Source organism: Pelodiscus sinensis, chromosome 13 (genome assembly GCF_049634645.1).
Source record: "Pelodiscus sinensis isolate JC-2024 chromosome 13, ASM4963464v1, whole genome shotgun sequence".
NCBI classification, from domain to species: domain Eukaryota; kingdom Metazoa; phylum Chordata; order Testudines; family Trionychidae; genus Pelodiscus; species Pelodiscus sinensis.
In genome coordinates this window covers 15,050,451-15,074,075 of record NC_134723.1, presented here as the reverse complement: position 1 = coordinate 15,074,075, position 23,625 = coordinate 15,050,451, and the positions used below count along the sequence as shown (strand labels likewise).

Sequence of the window (23,625 nt, the reverse complement as noted above, 5' to 3'; positions counted from 1 at the left end):
TGTCTAATACAAAAGGTTTCAACAATGTCTTTATTTATGGCAGGAGTGGAGAATCTTTTGTAGATCAAGGGCTACTGACGTACAGAAAAATCACAACTGAGAAGCAAACAAAAAACAAAATAACAAAAAACTCTAAAAATCTCCAATCCTCACTGATGTGGCCCACAACTGAAACACTTAACTCCCCTAGTGCTCCGAGAGAGTACAGGATCTTTCAAAAAAAGGTGGGTTTTTTCCCCCAAAAGAACCACGTCGAGATGGCAGTTTCACTTTCGAAATACCCTTTTTTGAAAGAACACTGTGATGCAGTTATGCAAATGAAGTGGAGGATATTTAAATCCCTGCTTCATTTGCACTTTCGATCTGCCTAATTTACATCCTTCTTTCGAAAGAGGGACGTAGTTTAGACATAGCCTAACCCCTCAAATTAACTGTCCTTTTTTGTGATTTGCAAATGATTTTTTTATTTGTATACCTGCAGGAGATATCGAATTTGCTGCTTTGTCAACTCCGAAAGTCCTTTGGGAATCAAATCTTCAATATCTTCTTCCTAATAATAAATACAGAAAAACAAATCCATTTGTTGGCTTTGACATTTTGAATAATAATTCTTCCTGTATATCACAATGTGAGCTCTTCATTAATTATACTCTACTACTTGGAAAACACACGAAAGACAGAGAACTCTGAGAAAGAGAATGAACACAGATCAAGGTATAGCCAGAAAACTTCCAAAGTTTATAGTTTTCATTGTATATAAAATTAATTTATTAGTTTGAAATATTTTTTTGATGAATAATCAAAGAGTCTGTCAATTTTAAAATGCATGTATTTTAGTTTTTATTATTTCTATCTTCCTATTCTGGAGAAATAAAGGTTACCGTGAATTACAGCTACATAGCTTGTTATGTGATCTGATCAAATCAAATCTTACAAGGTAAGTGTCAGTAGGAGACAAGAATGACCTACATGCTGCATGGCATGCTGTATGTGATTCAGTAAGTGGCACTTTTTCACCCAACTTAGTACTAAACTAAAATTTCTGTCCACGATCTACCTGACCAAATTCCAACAGGATCAAAGTAGTCAGAAATTTTAACTGACCAATCTGTCTGTATTTGTTTATCTAAATCAGGGCTACTCAACACGCAGCCTGTTGGTTTGTGGCCCCAGTGCAGTTTGGGTTTATGCAGGGCTCAACACAGCCTGTGGGTAGGATCCTTTGAACATGGCCTCCGCAGGGAAACACTCCATAATGGCAAGTCAATATAATGGTCTTCTGTTGATACACATTTTAGTAGTTCCATTCCTCGACTGTCATTGCTCATAAAAAATGCTGTCATATGGGTGGAAATCAGGTAAATATTGCATTTTATTAATATCAGCAGAACTGACTTAAATGAGGCCTGCATGTTGTGTAGTTTTGCCTTAATTGTTATATTCATGCCCATCAGTGTGAAAAACTATTTACATATATTTGCATATTTATTTACATGTACATGCAACTACACTTAAGTTGGACCCTCAGCATGTGCTGTGAGTACCATTGCGGCCCCCAGGGCTTGCAAAGTTGAGTAGCCCTGATCTAAATTCACTTTTAAGTTTTATTTGGGGACAACATTATACTTTCACTTTTTCTGCAGAAAAATTATGAAGTGTTGTTAAAAACATCTGCTCCATTTATGGGAGGATGAAAGTGCTATATGTTTTAAGTAGTTATCCTAGAAAGCTTCTTAAGTGATGCACAACTTATCTTTCCTATCTTGTCAATTTTACAGCAAACACACAAGAAAAAAGTTTTAATGTTTGTCCCTCACAAGTTACTAAATAATGGTACTACAAATTATTTCTAAGAATGTTTTTAAACATGTACATTAAGTCATATTGCTATAGATATATTTAGGAATCCTACTATTAACTAGGAGTGCACAACTACCAAAAGTTGTCTTCCTTACATTACAGGCCTAGATCCTCAGATGGGGTGAACTGGCATAATTTCATTGAGTTCAAAACTGAGACAACAAAAAGTTAGCGACCATTTGGACTGGATTGCTTTAAGTGCTTACTTGATTTGTAGATTCAATGTCTTGCGTCCTGTAAAACACACACAAAGAAAAAAGTGACAGATTAAACAGTGTGCCTCTTGCTGATCTGAAAGGGGAATAAAAAATCCCCTGCCTAATTATGAGAAGAAGTGGGAGTGCATGCTTTTGGTTTCAACCACCGTTTTGATTTAAGGATCACAAAAAAAGTACGGATGTAATAGTGTAGTTGATTAACCAATAGCAAAAGCTTATAGATATATGCTATAGACTACACACATCCCCTCTACTCCTCGCAAGTACATTTTTTTGGCAGACAGGAAGCCCAGCTCAGTCCTGGCTCACACCAGGGGCCAGATGTAGTTTGTAGGTTCTCCACCCCTGTACTACATTGTAAGATCTTTAACTGTCTGCAGAGTGCAGCTCAAACAGCACTGCTTTCTCCAACCATGACATTCCTAGATCTCCACAATGGGGGGCAGATGGGTCTACAATACCTTCTTCCTATCTTTTCCACATGTTGAAGTAAAGAGCTGTATAGGTCATTGCTCTTGCGGTTCACTTCAGCAAGTAGCTCGCCAAAATATTTGGAGTCCAGCTGGTCATTAGCTTCTTGAAGAGAGTGTGTCTGAAAGAGGAAAAAAAGTTAGCAAGGTTAATAAAAAGGCTGGGTTTTTTTTTTTTTAAAGATGACAAACAAAGAAACCAGAGATGCAGTTACAGAGCAGTTGGATTGGGATCCCTACACAAAGAAAAGCTGGGCCTCACTTGAAAGGAATGAACTTGGGTGACTGGGAAAAAAAGAGGCAGGACTCTAAAAAGGGAAGGAAAAGTAATCTGCCCAATTTCCCCCTAGTTGGCAGTTCCATAGCCATAAAGAAGCAGCCAGCTGTGAGATTTCAGCTTAGGCATGGAGCCCCTTTAAGGATCTTTCCAAGTGTCCTTTCACTGTTTGCTATCTAGGTAGGATACAGTGAACAGCGCATTGCCTCGCACTCTCCTCTAGCCATTTGCCACAGGCACTCTGAAAGGGCAGCACAGACACTGCTTCGCTGAAGAGCCTGAAGAAACTTCATAAAGCTGAAGTTGGTTTTAAGTGGCTGATTTTAGGAGACGAAAGAATCCCTTCAAAATACAAGGCAGCCTCTTTAATTGTGAAATTTGAGCAACACTCAGATTCATAAGGTGGACTCAAGCTAAGTGTTACAGCAAATGGCTTTTATGGTGCCCTGTTTCCAAGTGAAATTTGTAACCCCAAGCTGTTGATAACTTCTAGAATTCTTTTTTAGTGGTTTTTGCTTCCATTGTATGGAAATGCATTTCAAGTATCCACAGCCACATTAACTCAAATCATGCAATCCAACACACACACGGACTTGCTGGAAAATACGCTATAATCATAGGCTCTAGACCAACGGTTCTCAACATAGTTATCACTGGGCCACATATGCGGCACACAGTGTATAATCAGAGAGCTGGGCACGACAGTGGCTGCCAGACCTCGATCCCAGAATCCCTACTGAAAGCCCCCCGCCCCCACATCCCTGTTGTGTGGACCTAGATGGTGGCTCCGGACACTCCATCCTACCAGAAGTCCCATACCCCCAACCCTAGACACATGGCTGCACTGGACCCCAGGAATTCACAAGGTTGACTATGGGCTGGCTGGAAGCTGGACCCTGAAACCTGCTCCCCAGCATCCTCTAGCACAGTGTTTCTCAACCAGTGGTACAAGTACCCTAAGGGGCACTCAAGAGAAGTCTGGGGGGGTACATCAACACAACTGAAATTTGGAGAAAACTGAATTTTTGTTTTAAGTTTTACAGCACTATCATTTTTGTACTTTTACACCCGAAATCTTCATTGCCTGCCTGGCTACGATTAAGTTGTTTAAACAAATGTGTTGCAATGGTAGAAAAATAGTGTGTGTGTCTGAAAAGTGTAGGTACTGAGAGTAGTATTGCAGGAGGAATACCAGCTAATTCGAGTTAGGGCTTTAAATCGGAATCCCGTTTCACTGCTACGTGTAGACGCGGGCAGTTACTTTGGGCTAGTCAATTTCTAAAATGGTGACTGGCCGGGAACATGCAAATCGAGCGTGGGATATTTAAATCTCGGGCTTGATTTACAATTCCAGTCGCCCTCATTAGCCTCCCTAGATCTATCTAGGGGGCTAGTGTAGACATACCCTAGGATCTAAACCAGGGGTGGGCAAAAGAGCCTCCACAGGCCCACCAAGCGAGTTGCCAAACAGGGCCTGGGGGCAGGGGGAGTGTGCAAAATATCCCCCAACCCTGCAAGGGGAGCAGCATTTCTAAGCACCACACACTCCTTGCAGGACAAGGGCAGAGTGAGAGGAGACTTTGCGTGCTTCCCCCGCTCCCAGGACAATCAGGGCTTCGGGGTAGCTCATGAAGTCTTCTCCCACCCTGCAAGGGGCTCGGCACAAAGTCAATCGCCAGCTGCTGCTCAGCTGACCGTTGACTCTAAGCATGGTGTTCCCTTACAGGCGGGGGCAGGGAGCAATAGACTTCATGTGCTCCCCCTCCCCAGGCTCTGATTGACTTGAGGGGAGCACAAGAAGTCTCCTCCCACCGCCAGGTGCATGGGTACATAGAGGGAACCGCCAGCTGTTCAGAGCAGCTGGTAGCTCTCTCTGTGGGAAGCAAAGACCAATCAGGGTCTGTGGGTAGGGAAGCACGTAAATATCCTGTCCCTGCCCCTTCCACCTGAGGCCCCGCCTCTTCCGGGGCAGCTCGGGGCCACTTCAAAAATTTCTGAAGTGGCCCCGGTCAAAAATTATTGCCCACCCCTGCTCTAAACTGACCAACAACAAAACAAGAATAATATATGACAGACTCTCAAAGCAAAAATGAACGGAGAATTGGTAGTAAATATTCCTACCTATCCTAAAAATGCTCTCTAAAAATAGCTGTCACAGCCTCCGTGCTTTATGAATATACATCACTCCAAAATGCATCAGGTAGCAATTTTTAAAGTTACAATCTACTGAATGTTTTATATGCAAAGCTAGAAATATGAAGGTTAAACCTGTTTTATTAATTTAAGTCTTCTAGTGAAGGCCATTAGTGGTACTTCAGGAAACTTAATGGACCAGTGCTCAAGACAATGATCTGTAAATGGATTAGTTTTTTCCTGTAAGCCCAAACTGTGGTTGGTCCTACAAAGCCACGTGGCTAGGATGTCATCTGATGCTAGAACCCCTTTTGGATCTTGTATATTTCCACAGAAGGGAAAAACAGTTTGAACTGAATTAAACAATTCCTGCCTTGGGCAAAAGGGATATAAAGTTGGGAAACCAAATGATAGAGGAAGTTGCCAGACATCAGGAGACCCACATTTACCACACACATGCCTGCTTGAAACATCAAAGACTGAACAGGATGAAGGGTCAGGCCCAAACTAAGAGGCTTCTTAGCTTGTAAAAAAGATTACTAGAACTACTACCAGCTGTTCAGAACCAACTCAACCTACCTACCTTACTCCTGAATATAAAGGAGGATTTGCCTACTGAGGCAGGATACATTTTCTGACTATACACAAGTGCCAGATCCTCAGACACTTCATAATGACTATGTTACTACTGTAACTAACTACCTATTGGCACATACCAACATGAGGTTTTACAAATGCAATGGACACACACAATTTCATTTACACACACAGTTGAAAAATGCCATAATCTGTATATTGAAAGGAAAGTATCTATTTAAAATTCCCATCTCCATCTACAAGTGACATGATTATAAACATGGCAGACTTTAAAAACTTCCCCTTTTTCAGATTCCAACCAAAAAATGCCTTCCAGTTGGGCCTCTACAAATTACAAGGTAACAAACAATGTTACAGCCAGACCCTTTCTAGTCAGGATGTTGCCAGTCTCAACTTAACAGACTCTCAGGCTACGTCTACACTGGCCCCTTTTCCGGAAGGGGCATGTAAATTTCACCTATCGTAGTAGGGAAATCCGCGGGGGATTTAAATATCCCCCGCGGCATTTAAATAAAAATGTCCGCCGCTTTTTTCCGGCTTTTAAAAAAGCCGGAAAAGAGCGTCTACACTGGCCCCGATCCTCCGGAAAAAGCGCCCTTTTCCGGAGGCTCTTATTCCTACTTCAAAGTAGGAATAAGAGCCTCCGGAAAAGGGCGCTTTTTCCGGAGGATCGGGGCCAGTGTAGACGCTCTTTTCCGGCTTTTTTAAAAGCCGGAAAAAAGCGGCGGACATTTTTATTTAAATGCCGCGCGCGGATTTCCCTACTACGATAGGTGAAATTTACATGCCCCTTCCGGAAAAGGGGCCAGTGTAGACGTAGCCTCAGTGTCAATGAAGCATTTTACCTACTGTAATGACAAATACAAGAAAGTGGGAAAGCTGAGATTTTCATAGTCATTAGCTCTTAATTTATATTTGAAGCATTTTCTAAAAGAGTATATACACAATGTAATATTGATACTATATAATTTAAACTAAGATTATGAGGACTTAACTTTCTGATAAAATGCTGGACTCAACACTAATATACTACAAAAAATGAAATATGAAACAGGAATTCTTACTGGTTCAGCGCTATGGACTGTTACCCTCCTCACTGTGTTCATTCCTCTTCCACCATCAGTCACAGAGATTGAGCTTATTTCGCAGGGACTGCAAGTTTGTCTTTGCTGGCACTGATGGATGTCATTGCACTGTTCAGACTGCTGGCACTGATGGATAGCATGCCACTGTTCAGACTGCTGGCACTGATCAGACTGCTGGCACTGATGATTGGTATGGCACTGTTCAGACTGCTGGCACTGATGATTGGTATGGCACTGTTCAGACTGCTGGCACTGATGGCTAAGCTGGGACTGGTTAGAAAACTGGTATTGTTTCTCCTTTAAAATAAATTGGGAATTCAAGATTATTACAGAACCAGAGAACATTACTCTCTCCTCAGTACAAAGCCTCTATATAAATGAATAAAATGTATTCTTGAGTGAGAAAACTCAAATGGTTGTTTGTTGATCAGATAGGCAAATATTTTATTGTTGAAAATGCCACATTACACTCATTTGTTGTTGTAAATGGGCTCTTATTATGTAGCATTTCACAACATTAACACTGCATTTGAACTATGTTGCTGTAAATGAGTTGGCCCAGGATATCAGAATATCAGGTGCAATATTGCCAATTCTCATGATTTTTTCCATGAGTCTCATGATAATTATTGCTTTCCTCTAAGAATCAGCTCTCAGAGTGAAGTTGATATATGGTATTTCAGCTTCATTCTTAAAGAAAAAGTAAGTTTCATGACTATGGAGAAAACTTCAAAATGTGACCATCCATACATCTTAAAGGTTCAATAAGCAGAAGGCAAAAAGAACATCACATCTGTTATTTGTACATGATTTTTGGTGCACCTGACTCAATTTTTTAACGTTGGGGTTTGGCACACACTACAAGGTGGGTGAGTTAATATCTTTTATTGGACCAAAGGTCTGGGAAATGTATTAAGAGGGTCAATGCTAAATACAAGGTAGAACAGATTTCCTAGAATAAGTAGTTAACCTTGAATGGTTCCTTGAAATGTGTGTTAGATACTTATGCTAAACAACCTGTTCCACCTTGCATTTAGCAGCAACACTTTGAGGTCTGGGAGAATCAAGCTGGCACAAAGCAGCTTACATCAAGCTAACTAAGGAAGTATCTACACTTAAAGTTTGCTGCCACTGCTATAATTGCCCTGCTAGGTCAAATTAAAGACTTCATGTCCATGAGCAGCACTAATGTAGTTATGTCGATGCAGCATTAGCTAGCTTTCACTAGATGACCCACACTGACAGTGCAATCAACACAAGCACTTCTACTCAAGACATGTACCGCTGACATAAGTAGCAAACTGCTGATACACACAACCAATGTAATTACTGTAGCAACTGTGTGCCTATGTAAGCTAAGTTGACTTCATTTTGTATTGTAGATTTAGACTCAGTTTCCTAGACTTGAAGAAGAGCTCTGTGTAAACTCAAAAGCTTGCTTCTCTCACCAACAGAAGCTGGTCCAATAAAAGATATTACCTTACCCACCTAGTCTCTCCAGAGCACTTAGAACACTCGGGGTATGTCTACACTAGCTTGTTAATTCAAGCTAGGTAGGCAAATCAGGCAACCGGAGTTGCAAATGAAGCCCGGGATTTAAATATCCCAGGCTTTATTTGCATGTTCCCGTCCGGCTGCCATTTTTAAATCCCCCTTAGTTCGAACAAACTGCCCGCGGCTACACACAGAAGTTTAAAGCTAATCCGAACTAAGTCCTTAGTTTGAATTAACGGTTACTCCTTGTGGGATGGGGTATAACAGTTAATCCAAACTAAGGATTTAGTTCGGACGAACTGCCCGCGGCTACACTTGGCAGTTTAAAGTTAATCTGAACTAAGGGGGATTTTAAAATGGCAGCTGGACGGGAACATGCAAATAAAGCCTGGGATATTTAAATCCTGGGCTTCATTTCGGTTGCCTGATTTGTCTACCTAGCTCAAATTAACGAGCTAGTGTACCCTCAGAGTGTATCTACACTGCACCTTTATTTGGAGATAACTAGTGTTATTCTGAAATGAGAGCTTCTGAAATGAGAGCTTCTACACAGCCATCTGTAAACCTCATTCTACAAAGAACCACCCCTATTCCAAAATAGCTATTTCAAAACAAGGCGTGTGTAGACACTCCACTGCTGCTATTTCAAAATAGCCCCTCATCAGGGCCATTCTAAGTCCTTCCTCCTCAGTGTCTCCTGGGGCTCTAAATCGAAGTAGCATGTCTACATTAGGGAAGCCTGCCTCAGACTAATTTTGAGGCTTCCCTGCATTGTAGACATGCTATTTCAAAATAGGCTATTTTGGAATAACCTATTTCAAAATAGCCATGCAGTATACACATACCCTCAAAACAAACTCTTCATATTCTTAGGAGACAAAATCAAGAGCTGGGTCACAAAAGAAAAGTTCTCTAAGATTTTCAGTATTTTTTTTATATTTTACATATGAGATAATTACAATGATGTTGGTGTTCAGAATATACCCATTCATGAAATTGTACATCCACTTGTTTAGATTTAGATTCTATTACTATTCTAACATATGTTCCTTTGAAATATCTTATTATAGAAAGAAACACAGAAGTTAAAAAAGAGGTCATGTCTGAAAGACATATTTCTTGGATTTTTTACTGCAGTACAGTTTAGTAAGAAAAGCATTAGGAATTGAATATAATCAGGAGATGGATCATTTCATTTGCTTAATACATTTTCAAGTTTTTGTTTTTCATAGCGAGCAATACATATCTGCACCATTTTCCATAGATCATGCAGACTACATCATTTATGTTTTTATAATGCAGGAAGAATACATTTTTTTTTAAAAGTATGTATGAAGTATGAGTGACAAGGAAATTGTAAGTAATTTAGACGATAGTTTAGGCCATGACTCAAAAAAGCACTGTAGCATATGCTTAAATCCTATTGAAGTCAATGTTACAGCACTGCCCACTTCTACATATAATGCATTTTATAATCAACTAGCCTTGATTCTATAATTTGATGTTGTTTCTTAGTACTTAAAATGGAACATAAGTTTGTGAATTTTTCTGTAATTTTTTTAATGTCCTTTCCCCTCCCCCCTCTTCCTTTTCGCCTTTTGTTCTAGTTTTCCTCTTAAATCATAACTTCAAAAAACATTCAGGCATTCCCTTTCTCTTTTCCATTCAAAACTTCTGCAACTTTGGAAAAATTCTGCATGAAAAGACGAGACCGTTACACAATTTATTTTGCTGCATTCAGACACAGAAAAAGGAGAAAGAAAACTTTTTTTTTTTCAGTTTTTGATCAAACAAAAACAAAATATTTCAATTTATACGGTCATCTTGTTTCAACGTTTTCTGAGGGAAAATTAATCTAATCAAAATACTCAATGAAAAATAAGTTTTTGACTAAAATCCCATTTTCTGGTGGCAAATATCACAATGTTATTAGCCAGAAACACAGTAAGATTCCAAACAATGCCTTTCCTTATAGCCTCATTTTTTTAAAAAACCTGGGTAAATAGGACAACAAATTTATGTGATCTGAAATTATTTCTAGAAGTCAGTGAGACTATCCCTGTGGGAATGTAGAGTAAAGATTCCACACAGAACCAGCAGGATTTAAAAAAGGTGGTAGATGAAAAAATTGCCCAGTTTGTTTATGCAACAAACTCTCCTTTCCTTATGTTTGAGAACCTACACTTCATTGACATAGTTCTACCATTAAGACCAGGATACAATCACCCAACAGGGTAGATGTTACAGGCAAATTTTTGGATAAAGTGTACGAAAGAGAAATTGAGCAGTGTGCAAAAAGTCTAGAGGGTAAACTTGTTAACCTGGGTGGAGCAATGTCCACAATGATCCTGTTGCATGTGCTTGTGTGACAACAGAAGGGAATGTCTTACTTACAGAAACAATTGATACACCAGGAAATGCACACACAGAAGAATATTTACAAGAAGCAGCAGTAAATCTATAATAAACTATGAACAAACATTCAAATGTCTAGTACGCAGCTTGGTCACAGACAATGCTGCAAATGTCTGTGCAAATCCAAAGTGAGAAGAAATTCTGAAGAGAGCAAAGAGAGTCCCCAAGCTAATAACATATAGTTGCAGGGCTCATCTGATGCATCTCCTAGCCAAAGATGTCAGTGTTCCAGAAATAAAGGCTAATTATTGAAATTGCAAAATATTTCCATAAAAACCACTTTGAAGAAGCTGCTCTGAAAAAAGTTGGGAGAGGAACCAAGCTAGCTCTCCCACAAGATGTGTGATGGAACTCAGTAGCGGACTGTTTTGGGCACTATATCAAGATCTAATCTAATCTACATAAGAACGGCCTTACTGGGTCAGACCAAGTCAGTCTAGCTCAGTATACTGTTTTCTGAGAGTGGCAATGTCAGATGCCCCAGAGGGAGTGAACAGAAGAGGTAATCGTCAAGCGATCCCTCTCCTGTCACCCATTTCCAACCTCTGATAAACAGAGGCCAGGGACACCATTCCTATCCATCCTAGCTAATAAGTATTGATAGACCTACATTAATGGAAGATATCTAGGTTTTTTAAAAACCCTGTTTTTTAAAAGTCCTGGTCTTCACAACATCCTCTGGCAAGGAGTTCCACATGTTGATTGTGCAGCATTTTGTGAACAAAATTGTGAAAAAAAATAGATGGCACTGTCAAAGTTCTCAACATGGGGCTTACGAGAAATATTGAACAGATGCTGAGTACCAGGAAGGCTATTTCTATAGCCTTGAACAAAATGCAGGAAAATAGCTGTTTTATTTCTGATGCTGTTGAAATTTAGAATGAGTGAGATCTTTAAAAGAGAAATATACAATGACAATTAAAATTACAAGCATAAAAAAAAATGGGACAAGCACTATCTCCAGCTTATTTTCCTCACAAATATTCTCAATACTTGGTACCAGGATTAACTGCTGAAGGAGAGGAGTTGACTATGACATGAGCATCCAGCAATCATCTCTCTATTATTCCAACTATAATAAACTTCAGAGCTAAGGGTAAACAATTCAAAAATACATGTTTGCTGATGATGTTTTAAAGAAAGTCACACCAGTGAACTGGTGGAAGTCACTTAAGCACTTGGATTCAGAGGCCATTGAAGTGATCATCTCACTTTTAACAGCAGTAGCTTCTTCTGCCGGTATAGAAAGAATATTTCCTTTCTTTGAACTAATTCATTAAAAATTTGAGAAATTATTTGGGACTTGAAAAATCAGGAAAGCTTGTTTTTCTTTTCCAGATTATGACAAACAGAAAAATGAAGGTGAAGATGACTGAGTTATCTACAGAAGCCAATATTTTATGTTTCTCATGTTGACCTAGCTGACATAATTTATTAAAATTTGTGTTTTAAAAAAATTTAATTTAACCATGTTAATTAAAACAATTATCACAAAATAAACCTGGTTTTAAAAAACTTGAATGTTTAAATTCAAAAATGCATATGCTTGTTTTGTTAAAATATTGCATGTTTGTGTTTGAAGAAAAAAAATCCATAATATGTAATGTTGTTTTAGTTAAATAAAACAATTTAAATGTCTGTCTGGTGATGTTCTCTTCCAAATAAAGCACAGCAAGAAAAATCCTACAAATATTAATGATTAATCTGTTAAACTGGAAATATATATTTATGAAGGCATTGGGAGTTGAACTGCTTCAATTACCTTTGGTAAATGAAATAACCACACAATCATTAATTTTCTGATCAGCTGTAAAAGTAATATGAAAAGTTTCAAAATAAATCACTGTTTAAAAATACATACAGTGTACCTTCTAAAAAGGAAACCTACACCTAAAGTTGTGAAGAATAGATATTAAAGTTATAACAAGAGTGCATTTTTATGTAGAAAAACATGGTTAAAACGAGTCTTCTTGACTAGTGATTTAAATCAAGTCTACCCTGCTCTTAAAAGAAATTCCATTGATTTCATGTAGAGATCTGCCCCTTAAATATATTAAAACAACCATTAGATTTGTTTTAATTTCCAAGAGAAGCAAACATTTAAGACAATACAGTAGTAGAAAAATGTTTGTTTTATTGTACAACGGAGGAATATAAATGATATAAAAATCATTTACCTGTTCAGGATTTAGCAACTCATATTTTCTTATGGTCTTTTCATAGATTACATTATTCCCTTGGCAGTAACTTCCCCCTCTCAGAAATGGAAACAATGAGTCCTGTAAGCATTTAGATAAAGAAAGTGTCAGTGTCGATATACTATTTACAATTTTGTGGATACACCATTCCTATTTAGCCTGTTTTTAATAAAAAGTTTTTTTTGTTTGTTTGATTTTCTGTCATATGAAAGGACAAGAGCAACATATTTTGTCATGATGCAGTGCTGTGTATATTGAATTAGCGGAGACACAAAAGGTCATATTAATTTTACACAGCAAACTAGTATTTAATAATGGACTCTGCAATATACCAGAGAAAGAGAAAATACAAATCAAAAGGCTGGAAGATAAAAGCTAGAAATATGCCATCTTTATGGCTGACATTGAACATTTCCTCAGCTCTCACCCTCTGGCAGCCTTACTTTACTTACACTACATTGATGATATCTTCATCATATGGAACACACGAGAAAGAGACCCTTGAAGAATTTCACAGGGATTTCAACAACTTCCACCCCACTATCAACCTCAACCTGGTCCAGTCCACACAGGAGATCCACTACGGTACAATTACGAGACGAACACATATCCACCACCTTATACTGGAAACCTACCGACAGTTACACTTCCTTTCATGCCTCTAGCTTCCATCCAAGACACATTTCTTAATCTATTGTTTACAGCCATGCTCTAAAACACAACCAGATTTGCTCCAATCCCACAGAGACAAACATCAGAAGCTCATTTAACTGTACATACACTAATACGCTATATGCCATGAAATGCCAGTAATGTCCCTTTGCCATGTATATTGACCAAAGTGGAGAGTCTTTATAAGAAAGAATTAATGGACACAAATCTGATATCCAAAAAGGCAACACACAGAAACCTGTTGATTAACACATTAACTTGCCCAGGCACTCAATAATGGATCTCAAAGTCACTGTATTGTTTCAGGCCAATTCCACAAGTCAACTCCACAGAGAAGCCTTAGAAGAGCCATGGCAAACCCAAGGCTCGGGAGCCACATGCGGCTCTTCCCCTCCCAGGGTGCAGCTCGCGAAGGGTCCCCCCCTCCCCGTGGCTCGTAAACTGCCCCCAAACCTCCCAAAACAGCCCTCTTCTCTCAGCTCCCTGTGCTGACCTGGGCAGGGGAGCTGTCCAGCACAGCCATGAAAGACTAGAATTAAAGATGGCATTGGCCGGCGGGAGCCTAATGTGGCCAAAAAGCTTTCAAACGCTTTTAAACACATCTTCTTAAAGGGACAGAGCTTCTTTTTGTTTTGTTTTTTTTGCTTGACAACTTTGCCCCAGCTCTTCATGCTGGATACACAGCTATCTTGGCTCTCTGCCCGTAATAGGTCAGCCACCCCTGCCTTAGAACTTAACTTCATTTACAGGTTCAATTCCTATCACAAATATGAATAAAGACTCTGGCTAGATGGCCCACTACATTCCACCTCCTAATGACATAAAAAAAACAACCAAACAAACAATGGGTACTTAAGAACAATTAGCACCTTTTCTATCAGCTTCATGTAGCATGGACACTAATTGATTATTTCTTCCCCTTTTTTTTCTTCCCCTAACCCATCCCCTATTTATTTAAAACTGGACCTTTAATAACTCCATTCATCTGAAGAAGTGGGTTTTGCCCAAGAAAGCCCATGATACTTAAATGTTTTGTTAATCTCTAAGGCACTGCGATACTATTTGTTGTCTTAAGTTTTTCCAGTTACAGTCTAACTCGGTTACTCCTCTGAAACTGCAGCTACAGTGGGGCTGTGCTGCCAGGACTTCACAGCCAGCTGTTGCTCCTGAAAGCCCCTATTCACAAAGGAAGCACCTCAACATGGGACAGTGAGTGGGGGGTGGGAAAAATGTTAGACAGCCTCAAGTTACTACACTGAGAACAGTCTGAATTCCATTAAACTCAAGTTTGTGACTCAGGATAAATGATGCACATCTCCCTCTAGTCCTCTCCTTCCAACAGTGTACCATGGAAACTTTCTGCAGTGCCAGGGGTCACTGAAATCCTTTCCTGTAAAAGACACAGGTTTCCATGGAGAACATCTACGCCTGGACATCTACACCTCAGTGATAAGATTGCATTGGTGTAAGTCCAAGGTCTAACAGGTTTGGACCTCATATTAAATTTAGAAAAACACATTTAAACATGACCTGGTAAACAGAAAAGACTGTGGTTTTGCCCTCTAATGTTTATTTACTATCTGTTAAGGTGACTTCTAAGTTTTTTATTTTGTTTCAGTTCTTCCCCATTATAATGGTTTAATTGAATTACTTAGCCAAGGAAACTTGTTGCAATGTGATTAATATCTGGTTCAACAGACTGTTAAAAAAAAAAAAATCACTCGAACAGATAAAGTGTAGATTGGCATCAAGTGTTGACTACTATACTGTTTGGCTGTGTCTAGACTGGCAAGTTTTTCCGCAAAATCAAATGATTTTGCGGAAAAACTTGCCAGCTGTCTACACTGGCTGTTTGAATTTCCGCAAGAACACTGACGATCTCATGTAAGATCATCAGCCGTCTTGCGGAAATACTGTGCCGCTCCCGTTCGGGCAAAAGCCCTCTTGCGCAAATCATTTGCGCAAGAGGCCAGTGTAAACAGCACAGTACTGTTTTCCACAAAAAAGCCCCGATCGCGAAAATGGCGATCGGGGCTTTTTTGCGGAAAACCGCGTCTAGATTGGCCACGGATGCTTTTCCGCAAAAAGTGCTTTTGCGGAAAAGCATCCTGCCAATCTAGATGTGCTTTTCTGAAAATGCTTTTAACGGAAAACTTTTCCGTTAAAAGCATTTTCGGAAAATCATGCCAGTGTAGACGTAGCTTCTGGGAGAAATTCACAGGAATGGGTGCAATTTTCCATCTGAATGTAGGTTGCAAAGTCACACTTTTAATAAAGAAATGATAGAAGATCTCCATACTAAAGCGATGAATGTGGTAATAAAACCAGAGCACCGCTGACTCAGATAAAAATAAAAAAAATACATACACAAGACAAGACAAGCAAAACTTAAGATAAATATTGCCATTCTTAAAACAGAAAATAAGAACTGCAGCAACAGATTGGTTATAAATGACCTAACAGATTGCAGATACAATAGTTAATTATCACTATACAATATGATTAAAGGAATAAAATCATAACAGATAAGAACGCTCCCAATGAATAGAGGTAATGAACCAGATGGTCAGCAATTAAACTGGAGCAATTTTTAACTCTGTAGCCTTCAGTAGAATTATTCCTATTTACACCAATTCATGCTGATATCCAGAGAAATGAGGAAACACTAAGAAAAGTGAAAGAAAAATCTGTTATAAGCATCAGACTGTGAAATTGCCAATAAAATATTAAGATTTACAATTATCAATTGTTTTTAATCTGGTTTTCTAATAGTCACTCCTCCTCCATGTTAATCTACTAAATTTGAGAACTGAGAGGAGGGAGGGAGGGGTTAATTCTTTGGCTCTTTGTCTCAAACAAAACAGATAGATCATAGCATTAACTAATAGTTCACTGGCATCAATGGGAGTTGAGGGTGTTCTCGACCTGCAAACTTGACTCACTCATGTAAAGACTCTTCACATGAGGGTCTACAGGACAGAGCAAAACATATTTCTTGTTATTTCTCAGAAATCATGACTGGGATTTTAAACTTATAAACTATACTCCAAGCAGGGATCATTCAAACCAAATAACAAAAGGAGATCTACAGTAAATACAGTAGCCAACTTCAAACATTTATCAACTACTTCACATACATTCATGCACAATTTGGCTTGAAAGCCTCCTCAGACAACCTTAAACCAATGGAATTATTTCAGGCACACCCTGATATGACAGAGCAGCATTTAACCCACCATATCAAACAGGAAAGAAATAATCAAAGGCTGGATACAGCGAACAAATACACAACATATTAATAAAGTAGCTGCTTTCATCTCTGCAGTCAAATAGTTCATAAAAATCATTATCCACTTCCAAATGGTCTTACTCTGTAATCAATGTATGTAGAAGAACAATCATAGTGGATCATAGTGTGATTCACTGATACAGTAAATGCTATAGTAGAAATGTTTTATTTACAAGAAGCCTCTTGGCCAATCAGCAGTGGCCAACAAGATAATATTTCTATAAATGTTTTTTATCTGAGATGTCGATTAATGTTCAGAATATCAAAGTGAAGGTGTGCCCATAGTATAGCTGGATAAACTGATATATGAAAAAATTAAACAATCTTCACAAAAAGAACAGGAGAGCCAAGAGTAGGGCATAGCTCGCCAAAAATTATGTACATTCCCCTATGTGGGGAAGTATAATTATATTCCACCTACTCTTGCTATCGCTCTTTGTACTCCTTCCAAAATTCTTGCCAACTTCTTTTGTTGCTTTCATGCACTCCCAGCTACATGCCTTCTCACTTGCTGACACGTGAGTTAAGCTTGAGCAACCTCCGAAATTGGTGTTTGTTAAGCATCCTCCCTCTCCACCTTCCAAAAGTTTAGAACCAATATTCTAGCTATAGAAACCAGAACTAACTCTAAGTCTGACCTGGATTACATGTTTTTGTGCCTTTAAAAATCTGATTCAGCAAACACTTAAGCACATTTGATAGTACTATCAACTTGGCATACTTAAAGTTAAGCACATGCTTAAGTAATCTGTTAATTCTACATTCTATACATTTTTTTCAGAAAACCTAGAAAACTGTAGACTTTGTGTATCTGATAGAGTACTTTTCTGTAAGGTCATTTTAAAAACTCACAGTTATTAAAATAGTTTAAAATTAACATGATTACAGTTAAGAGATGTATCCAAGAACACCAAAATTCCTACCTAATACTCAGATACTTTAAAAGTAATCTTACCAGTATATAAATACGTCATATTTGACAATTACTGTACTGTATTAACAGGACCAGAGGTGGGCATCCAGACAGTTATAACCCATTGGGCCAGAAGAGGGCAGCGGTGGAAAAAGGGACAGCTATCTACTAGATATTTCAGAGTTTGTCAGTTTGTTTGTGTTTGTTTGGCCCACAGCCAAGGACATACCCACCTCCCACGACTGTGCTCGCTGCAGCTGCAGTGGCCATGGACAGGCGCTTCTTACCTGGCCTCAAGCTGCTGCAGTGAAATAGGGCTGGGGTTGTCCTCTCCCCCCCATGGCAGCCTGCACTAGGGATGTAAAATTTCGATTAATTAGCTAATTGAATAATTGATGCGATTTGCATTGACTATTCAATAAGTCAATAAGGTGCCTCTGCCTTTGAAGTGTAGCAACAGCCTCAGGTACTCAAAGAGTCCCCTGCTGGCCCATATGCTCCCTGCAGTGTTTCAAAATGGCAGTGCCGCATGGAGCCCACGGTCAGCAGGGGAATCCCCAGCTAACCCTGGGCTGCACTCAACCCTGCTGCTTTGAAACGCCACATGCAACCCAGGGCTAGCTGGCCCCAGGCTGCACATGATGTTTCAAGGCAGCAGAACCTGGGATCTACATGGCTTCCACTTTGAAGCACACCTTTTTCCCCTCCCCCCACTTGCTGCCTCTGATAGAAACCCCCGCCCACTGCTGACTAGCATGTTGACTATCCGATAAGCATTTCCTTATCAGATAGTCAACTAGTCGTTCACATCCCTGGCCTGCACACTGAACTCCTCATCCCCACGTCTCCCCCAGAACAATGACCTAAATGAAGAAAAAGAAAACATATTTGTGTTAAGGAAAATCTTCTAGTTTACTATAGGGAGGTCATTTCACTTTTAGTAACATCTCATTAGCACTATAAAAAGGAATTATGAAATTAAATTTTCTTGCAGCTCAATTAACTTCTATTGCTAATAATACCAACAAATATTATCTTTGCTTTTCTAAACTGGATGCATTTGCTGAAGTAGTGAGAAAAGAAAATTGAAGGAATACTTGCTGTGCAGTGTGTCACAGTGCTACTGTGCTGATCGAACTGTAGCAATAAATGCAGAAGGCAACTGTTTCTTTTGCACTTTGAGCTCATACTGAGGTTATCTTTTCTGTTGTGTTTTCTGGAAAAGGGACTACCACAAACAGTCTGATCAATTTAAACTGACGTGTGTTTTTTTTCTATTTTCAAGTAGAAATCCTTTACATTTTAATTTATACTGTAAACTTTTAAAAATAAAGCTTCTTGTTATACTGCATTTCAAATTGGTTCTGGGACTACTGTTTTCTCAGAAAAAAACTTAAAGAACAAATAGTTTTTCCTGTTACCCACTAACTCAGCTACCCCTCTGAAACTTTTGTTTTCTCAGAGTTCTTTTTCTTTTTTATTTATTGTATTTATTCATTATTTCTGTATCAAAAGAAATAAAAGACAAATAAAGACAATAAAAAGATGCCTTAAATATAAGAATTAAAAAAAATAGGGGGGTAATATAACATTTTAAAAACACCATTTTAAATTCAGTTACAACAGGATGAAATATCTACAAGATGGCATGGGGAGCTTGTTTGTAGCCCTGTACTCAAAATAGCCAGTAGGAATTACTAAAGAAAGCTTGAACAAATACAAATGTAGTTCACCCAATGACAGGAAAACATGAGATTTAAGTAGAAAATCGTAAAAAACCTGAATTACGAGCTTACATGATCATTACATATAGTTTTTCGCACATAGATAACAAAAAAGTTACTTATACTGTATAAAGATTAAATGTATTGTACTTTAATACATACAATGCAATTAATAGAATACAGTTACTACTGGAACACAAAATTGTCACACCATTTGGTACTTTAAGACCTCATTCCAAAAGCAGTCATTAACTTTTATCATACATGGATTTATGAAATGAATAGATATTACAGTACAAAATTATATGTATTTGCTCATATAAGAACAAGAATAGAAATTCCAGGACAGAGGGCAAAACACCTCTAAACCTAATGAATACAAGTTCTTAGGTTCAGATCTGATTTAATGTCTGAACATTAAAGGTTTTCAGTTTACACCACACACATACGGAACTCTTTTCTAAATGATCATTGGTCTGTATGTCAATAGCTCTATGGTGACAGTTGAACACACCTGGCCATACCCTACTTCTGCATGATGAAAAGAAAATACTCCTATACAGTCCGCAAATATGTTTACAAGCATCATAGTGGCTGTATGACTCATTTCAGGAAGTCCAGCTGTACACAGAAATTTTGAATTTCAAAGATTCATTAGTCCCTCAGCAACAGTTGTGTAAATGGTATGGGCCTGTGCAGCAACACAGTTTAACTATTTAATGACTCCACACAGTAACAGCTCAATCCCCCCTCCCCCACACACACACATAGTAACTGCTCAATGCCCCCCTCACAGTAACTGCTCAATACAGCCCCCCCCACACACACACATACTCTCACTCACACAGTAACTGCCCAATGTCCCCTCAGCCCCACAGTAACTGCTAATCACGGAGCTCCCCGGGGCAAACACAGCAGGAAGCAGCAGAGGCCTAAGACCTACCACAGAGGCACAAGAGAGGGCAGGAGCAGCCCTAGATTAGCTGCCAGCAACTGGTGCCCTAGGCGAACCATGCAATTGGTGCCCCCACCTTCAAACCCCTCAACAATATTGCACCACCATTTGGCACCCCATTTAACTTGGCGCCCTAGGCGATCGCCTAGTTCGCCTATATGGACGGCCGCCCCTGAGGGGGGCAAGTCCCAAGGGAAGAGAGGGGGGAGGGAAGGCCCCTCTACCTGCTGAGGCTGGTCGCGGCTCCAGATGACATTCTGGTAACTCGGGCTGTTCTCCAACGGGGACACCGCCCTCGGAGAGCTCTGAGGGGGCTCCAGCACCTGCCTGCCCCCGGGGTAGCTATAGGTCCTCACGCGCTGGTACACCACGTTGCCATCCTGATGCTGCTGGTGCTGTACGGGCAGCGGCTCCGGGCAGGGCCGGGGCCCGGGGCATGGCTTAGGCAGAGGGTCGCGGCACTGCTGGGGCCAGTTCTGCTGCTGCTGCTGCGGCGGCGGCGGCTCCCGGCAGGGCAGAGGGTCGCGGCACTGCTGGGGCCAGCTCTGCTGCTGCTGCTGCTGCGGCGGCTCCCGGCAGGGCAGAGGGTCGCGGCACTGCTGGGGCCAGCTCTGCAGAGGCGGCGGGTCACCGCACGGCAGCGGCTCCGGGCAGGGCAGCGGCTCGGGGCACGGCCGGGGCCGGCAGGGCAGCGGCTCCGGGCAGGGCAGCGGCTCGGGGCACGGCCGGGGCCGGCAGGGCAGCGGCTCCGGGCAGGGCAGCGGCTCGGGGCACGGCCGGGGCCGGCAGGGCAGCGGCTCCGGGCAGGGCAGCGGCTCGGGGCACGGCCGGGGCCGGCAGGGCAGCGGCTCCGGGCAGGGCAGCGGCTCGGGGCACGGCCGGGGCCGGCAGGGCAGCGGCTCCGGGCAGGGCAGCGGCTCCGGGCAGGGCCGGGGCCGGCTCGGCAGCGGCTCCGGGCAGGGCAGCGGCTCCGGGCAGGGCCGGGGTCGGCTCGGCAGCGGCTCCGGGCAGGGCAGCGGCTCCGGGCACGGCCGGGGCCTGTGCTGCGGCGGTGGCAGCGTGTGGTAGCAGGGCTTGGGTCGCTGGACCTGCAGGTACGGGGGCACCCCCTGGCGCTGCACGTCCTGCTGGCCGCCGAACATGTTGCCTGCAGGGAGTCCACCTGCTGCGGGGAGCGAGAGCGGGGCAGCAAGTGCGGCCGAGCTGGGCCGGGGTGGGGATTAGTAGGGCCGGGGTGGGGATTAGTAGCCTGGCGGGCCTCGCCCAGGGCTGGTTACGCCTTGGAGCGGCAACAGCTCACCTGATTCCCTGTAGCAGGGAGCGGCTCTGGGCAGGCGGGCAGGGATTGGGGCAGACTACTTTCTGGGAGAACCGCACCGCAACTTCTAAGTAGGGCTGCCAGATGGTTTCAACAAAAATACCAAACACACTTGTCATTACATCACAATCTACACTGCATCTTATTTAGAAAATACCGGACATTTATATTTTCTCATTTCTGTTTTCTCAATTTGTTTCCTTTCCCGAACAGAAAGCTCAAAGGGTATGTCTACACTAACTCAGTAGTTCCAGCTAGGTAGGCAAATGAGGGCAACCTGTTGCAAATGAAGCCCAAGATTTGCATCTTCCTTCTCACTTGTGTGGAACGAGGTGTACCAGTAATTCGAATTAGAGATCCTAATTCGAACTACCTACTCCGTGCCGCGTGTAGCCGCGGGCATGGAGTTCGGACTAAGAGGGATTTAAAAATGGCGGCACCCAGGAAGATGCAAATGAAGCCCAGGATACTTAAATGTCGGGCTTCATTTGCAACTCCGGTTGCCCTCATTTGCCTACCTAGCTCAAACTACTGAGCTAGTGTAGACATACCCAAATACTGCTGTCAGGTTCAAAACCAGACACCTGGCAACCCTACTTCTAAAAACCAGGTGGGAGCAGCACTGAAAAGTGCGCCACCTCTGGAAGAGTCATCACTGCCTGCAGGCCAGCCATGGCACTCTATAACTACTGTTTACAATAGTCCTACTACTCTGAGTAAAATAAAAATAAATCACTGGTTCACTTGCAGAACAAAAAAAAAGACTCTTTAGTGTATAATAAAGGAAGCAGAACACTATTACAAAAAAATGGAAATTGCATATTTCTGTTTGAAGTTTTCACTGAGATACAAGCTGAGCATAAATAACATGGCTTACAGTCTTTGCACATTTATTAATAAACATTAGTTAGTCTGTCTCTAACATTAAAAAAATTAACATATGGGGATTACATGACTGAAACAGTACACATTTTCTTACTATTGCCCCTCTTTCTTCTTTCCATCACATATTATTTATGGCAGGATTTTGCCTCTCCTTTTGGGTTAATCTCTCTACATTTAGGCTCCCTTCACTACAGGAGCCTCTCACTTTTACTGGGAGGATCCTTTGTGCTGCAATCTAGCCTTAGAGACCACAACTCCCATCAGTCCTTGGGAAAAAACAGAGGGAAACAGCTTGTTCAGACAGGGAGAGAGAGTTAGGGGAGGCTCCATTTTGTGGGAAAAGAAACAGATTGCTGTTATGGAGCCTTTTCCAGGGCAGGAGCTGCTACTGGAAGCTATAGCCTGCTGTTGAGAACCTGCCGGGGCTTAGATCTAGCAGGCTGCTTCAGGGGCTGTTGGTTATCCCTAGTGGGGAGAGACCCTGGCTATGACTGTGACTGGGAAGGGCTTTTATTCACTTTTAGTCTTGTAACCCTGTTTCTTTAAGTTTGTTAAGTAAAGGTGTGTTAATTCTAATTTAATCAATTAGATGTATATTATTTACAATTGTTTTAGAATTACATCCAAATTATTACTGGAATAAGTTTATTCCTGGGGGCTCCCAAGGCATACCCTTGAGTATATACAGGGCCAGCCAGTTGGAGGCACCATCATTGTATATTTTCCTTAGGAGCAAGAGACTGCAGCAAGGGGCTTGATAGGGAATCCCCAGCTACACAACATCACCCATGGGGTACTCAAGATCTCCTTTTATGTTAAAACCATCAGGTGCCCAGGCACACAGGTGAGCGTGGGCTGCTCCTGAGTAATCCAGGAGGAAAGGGGATTACACATATAAAAAATTTTCCCTGTGGGCCAGCAGACTGATGTCATCACGTCACTCTGAAGTCCCACAGGCTCCGCCCACCCGAAGGCTTTCTGCCCTGGATGCTGTTCAGGAACAGCACGAATTACTCTAGGGCTGCTTGCTTGCACCACTGTTATTCTTGGCAATCAAAGGCTGCTGCACCAGCAGGCTCAAGAGAAGCACCAGGCATGGGGAGAGGTGCCCCACATCCCCGG

The 23,625-nt window shown here is 41.3% G+C and overlaps 1 protein-coding gene across 2 annotated transcripts in view; it reads right to left on the bottom strand.

Annotated features, from left to right (window-relative positions):
- Window positions 1–21,534, bottom strand: part of POF1B (POF1B actin binding protein) — a 43,263-nt gene extending 21,729 nt beyond the window's left edge. The window contains exons 1-6 of one of the 2 annotated variants that reach the window (XM_075940756.1): window positions 20,525–21,534; window positions 12,727–12,828; window positions 6,620–6,937; window positions 2,540–2,670; window positions 2,067–2,094; window positions 476–550 (exon numbers count right to left, since the gene is read on the bottom strand). In XM_075940756.1, the coding sequence (XP_075796871.1) occupies window positions 476–550; window positions 2,067–2,094; window positions 2,540–2,670; window positions 6,620–6,937; window positions 12,727–12,828; window positions 20,525–21,442 (1,572 nt within the window). In that variant the 5' untranslated portion in view covers window positions 21,443–21,534. The remainder of the gene's footprint in view (window positions 1–475; window positions 551–2,066; window positions 2,095–2,539; window positions 2,671–6,619; window positions 6,938–12,726; window positions 12,829–20,524) is intronic. The other variant, XM_075940755.1, reaches the window with a different exon arrangement.
- Between the last annotated feature and the right edge of the window lie 2,091 nt (window positions 21,535–23,625).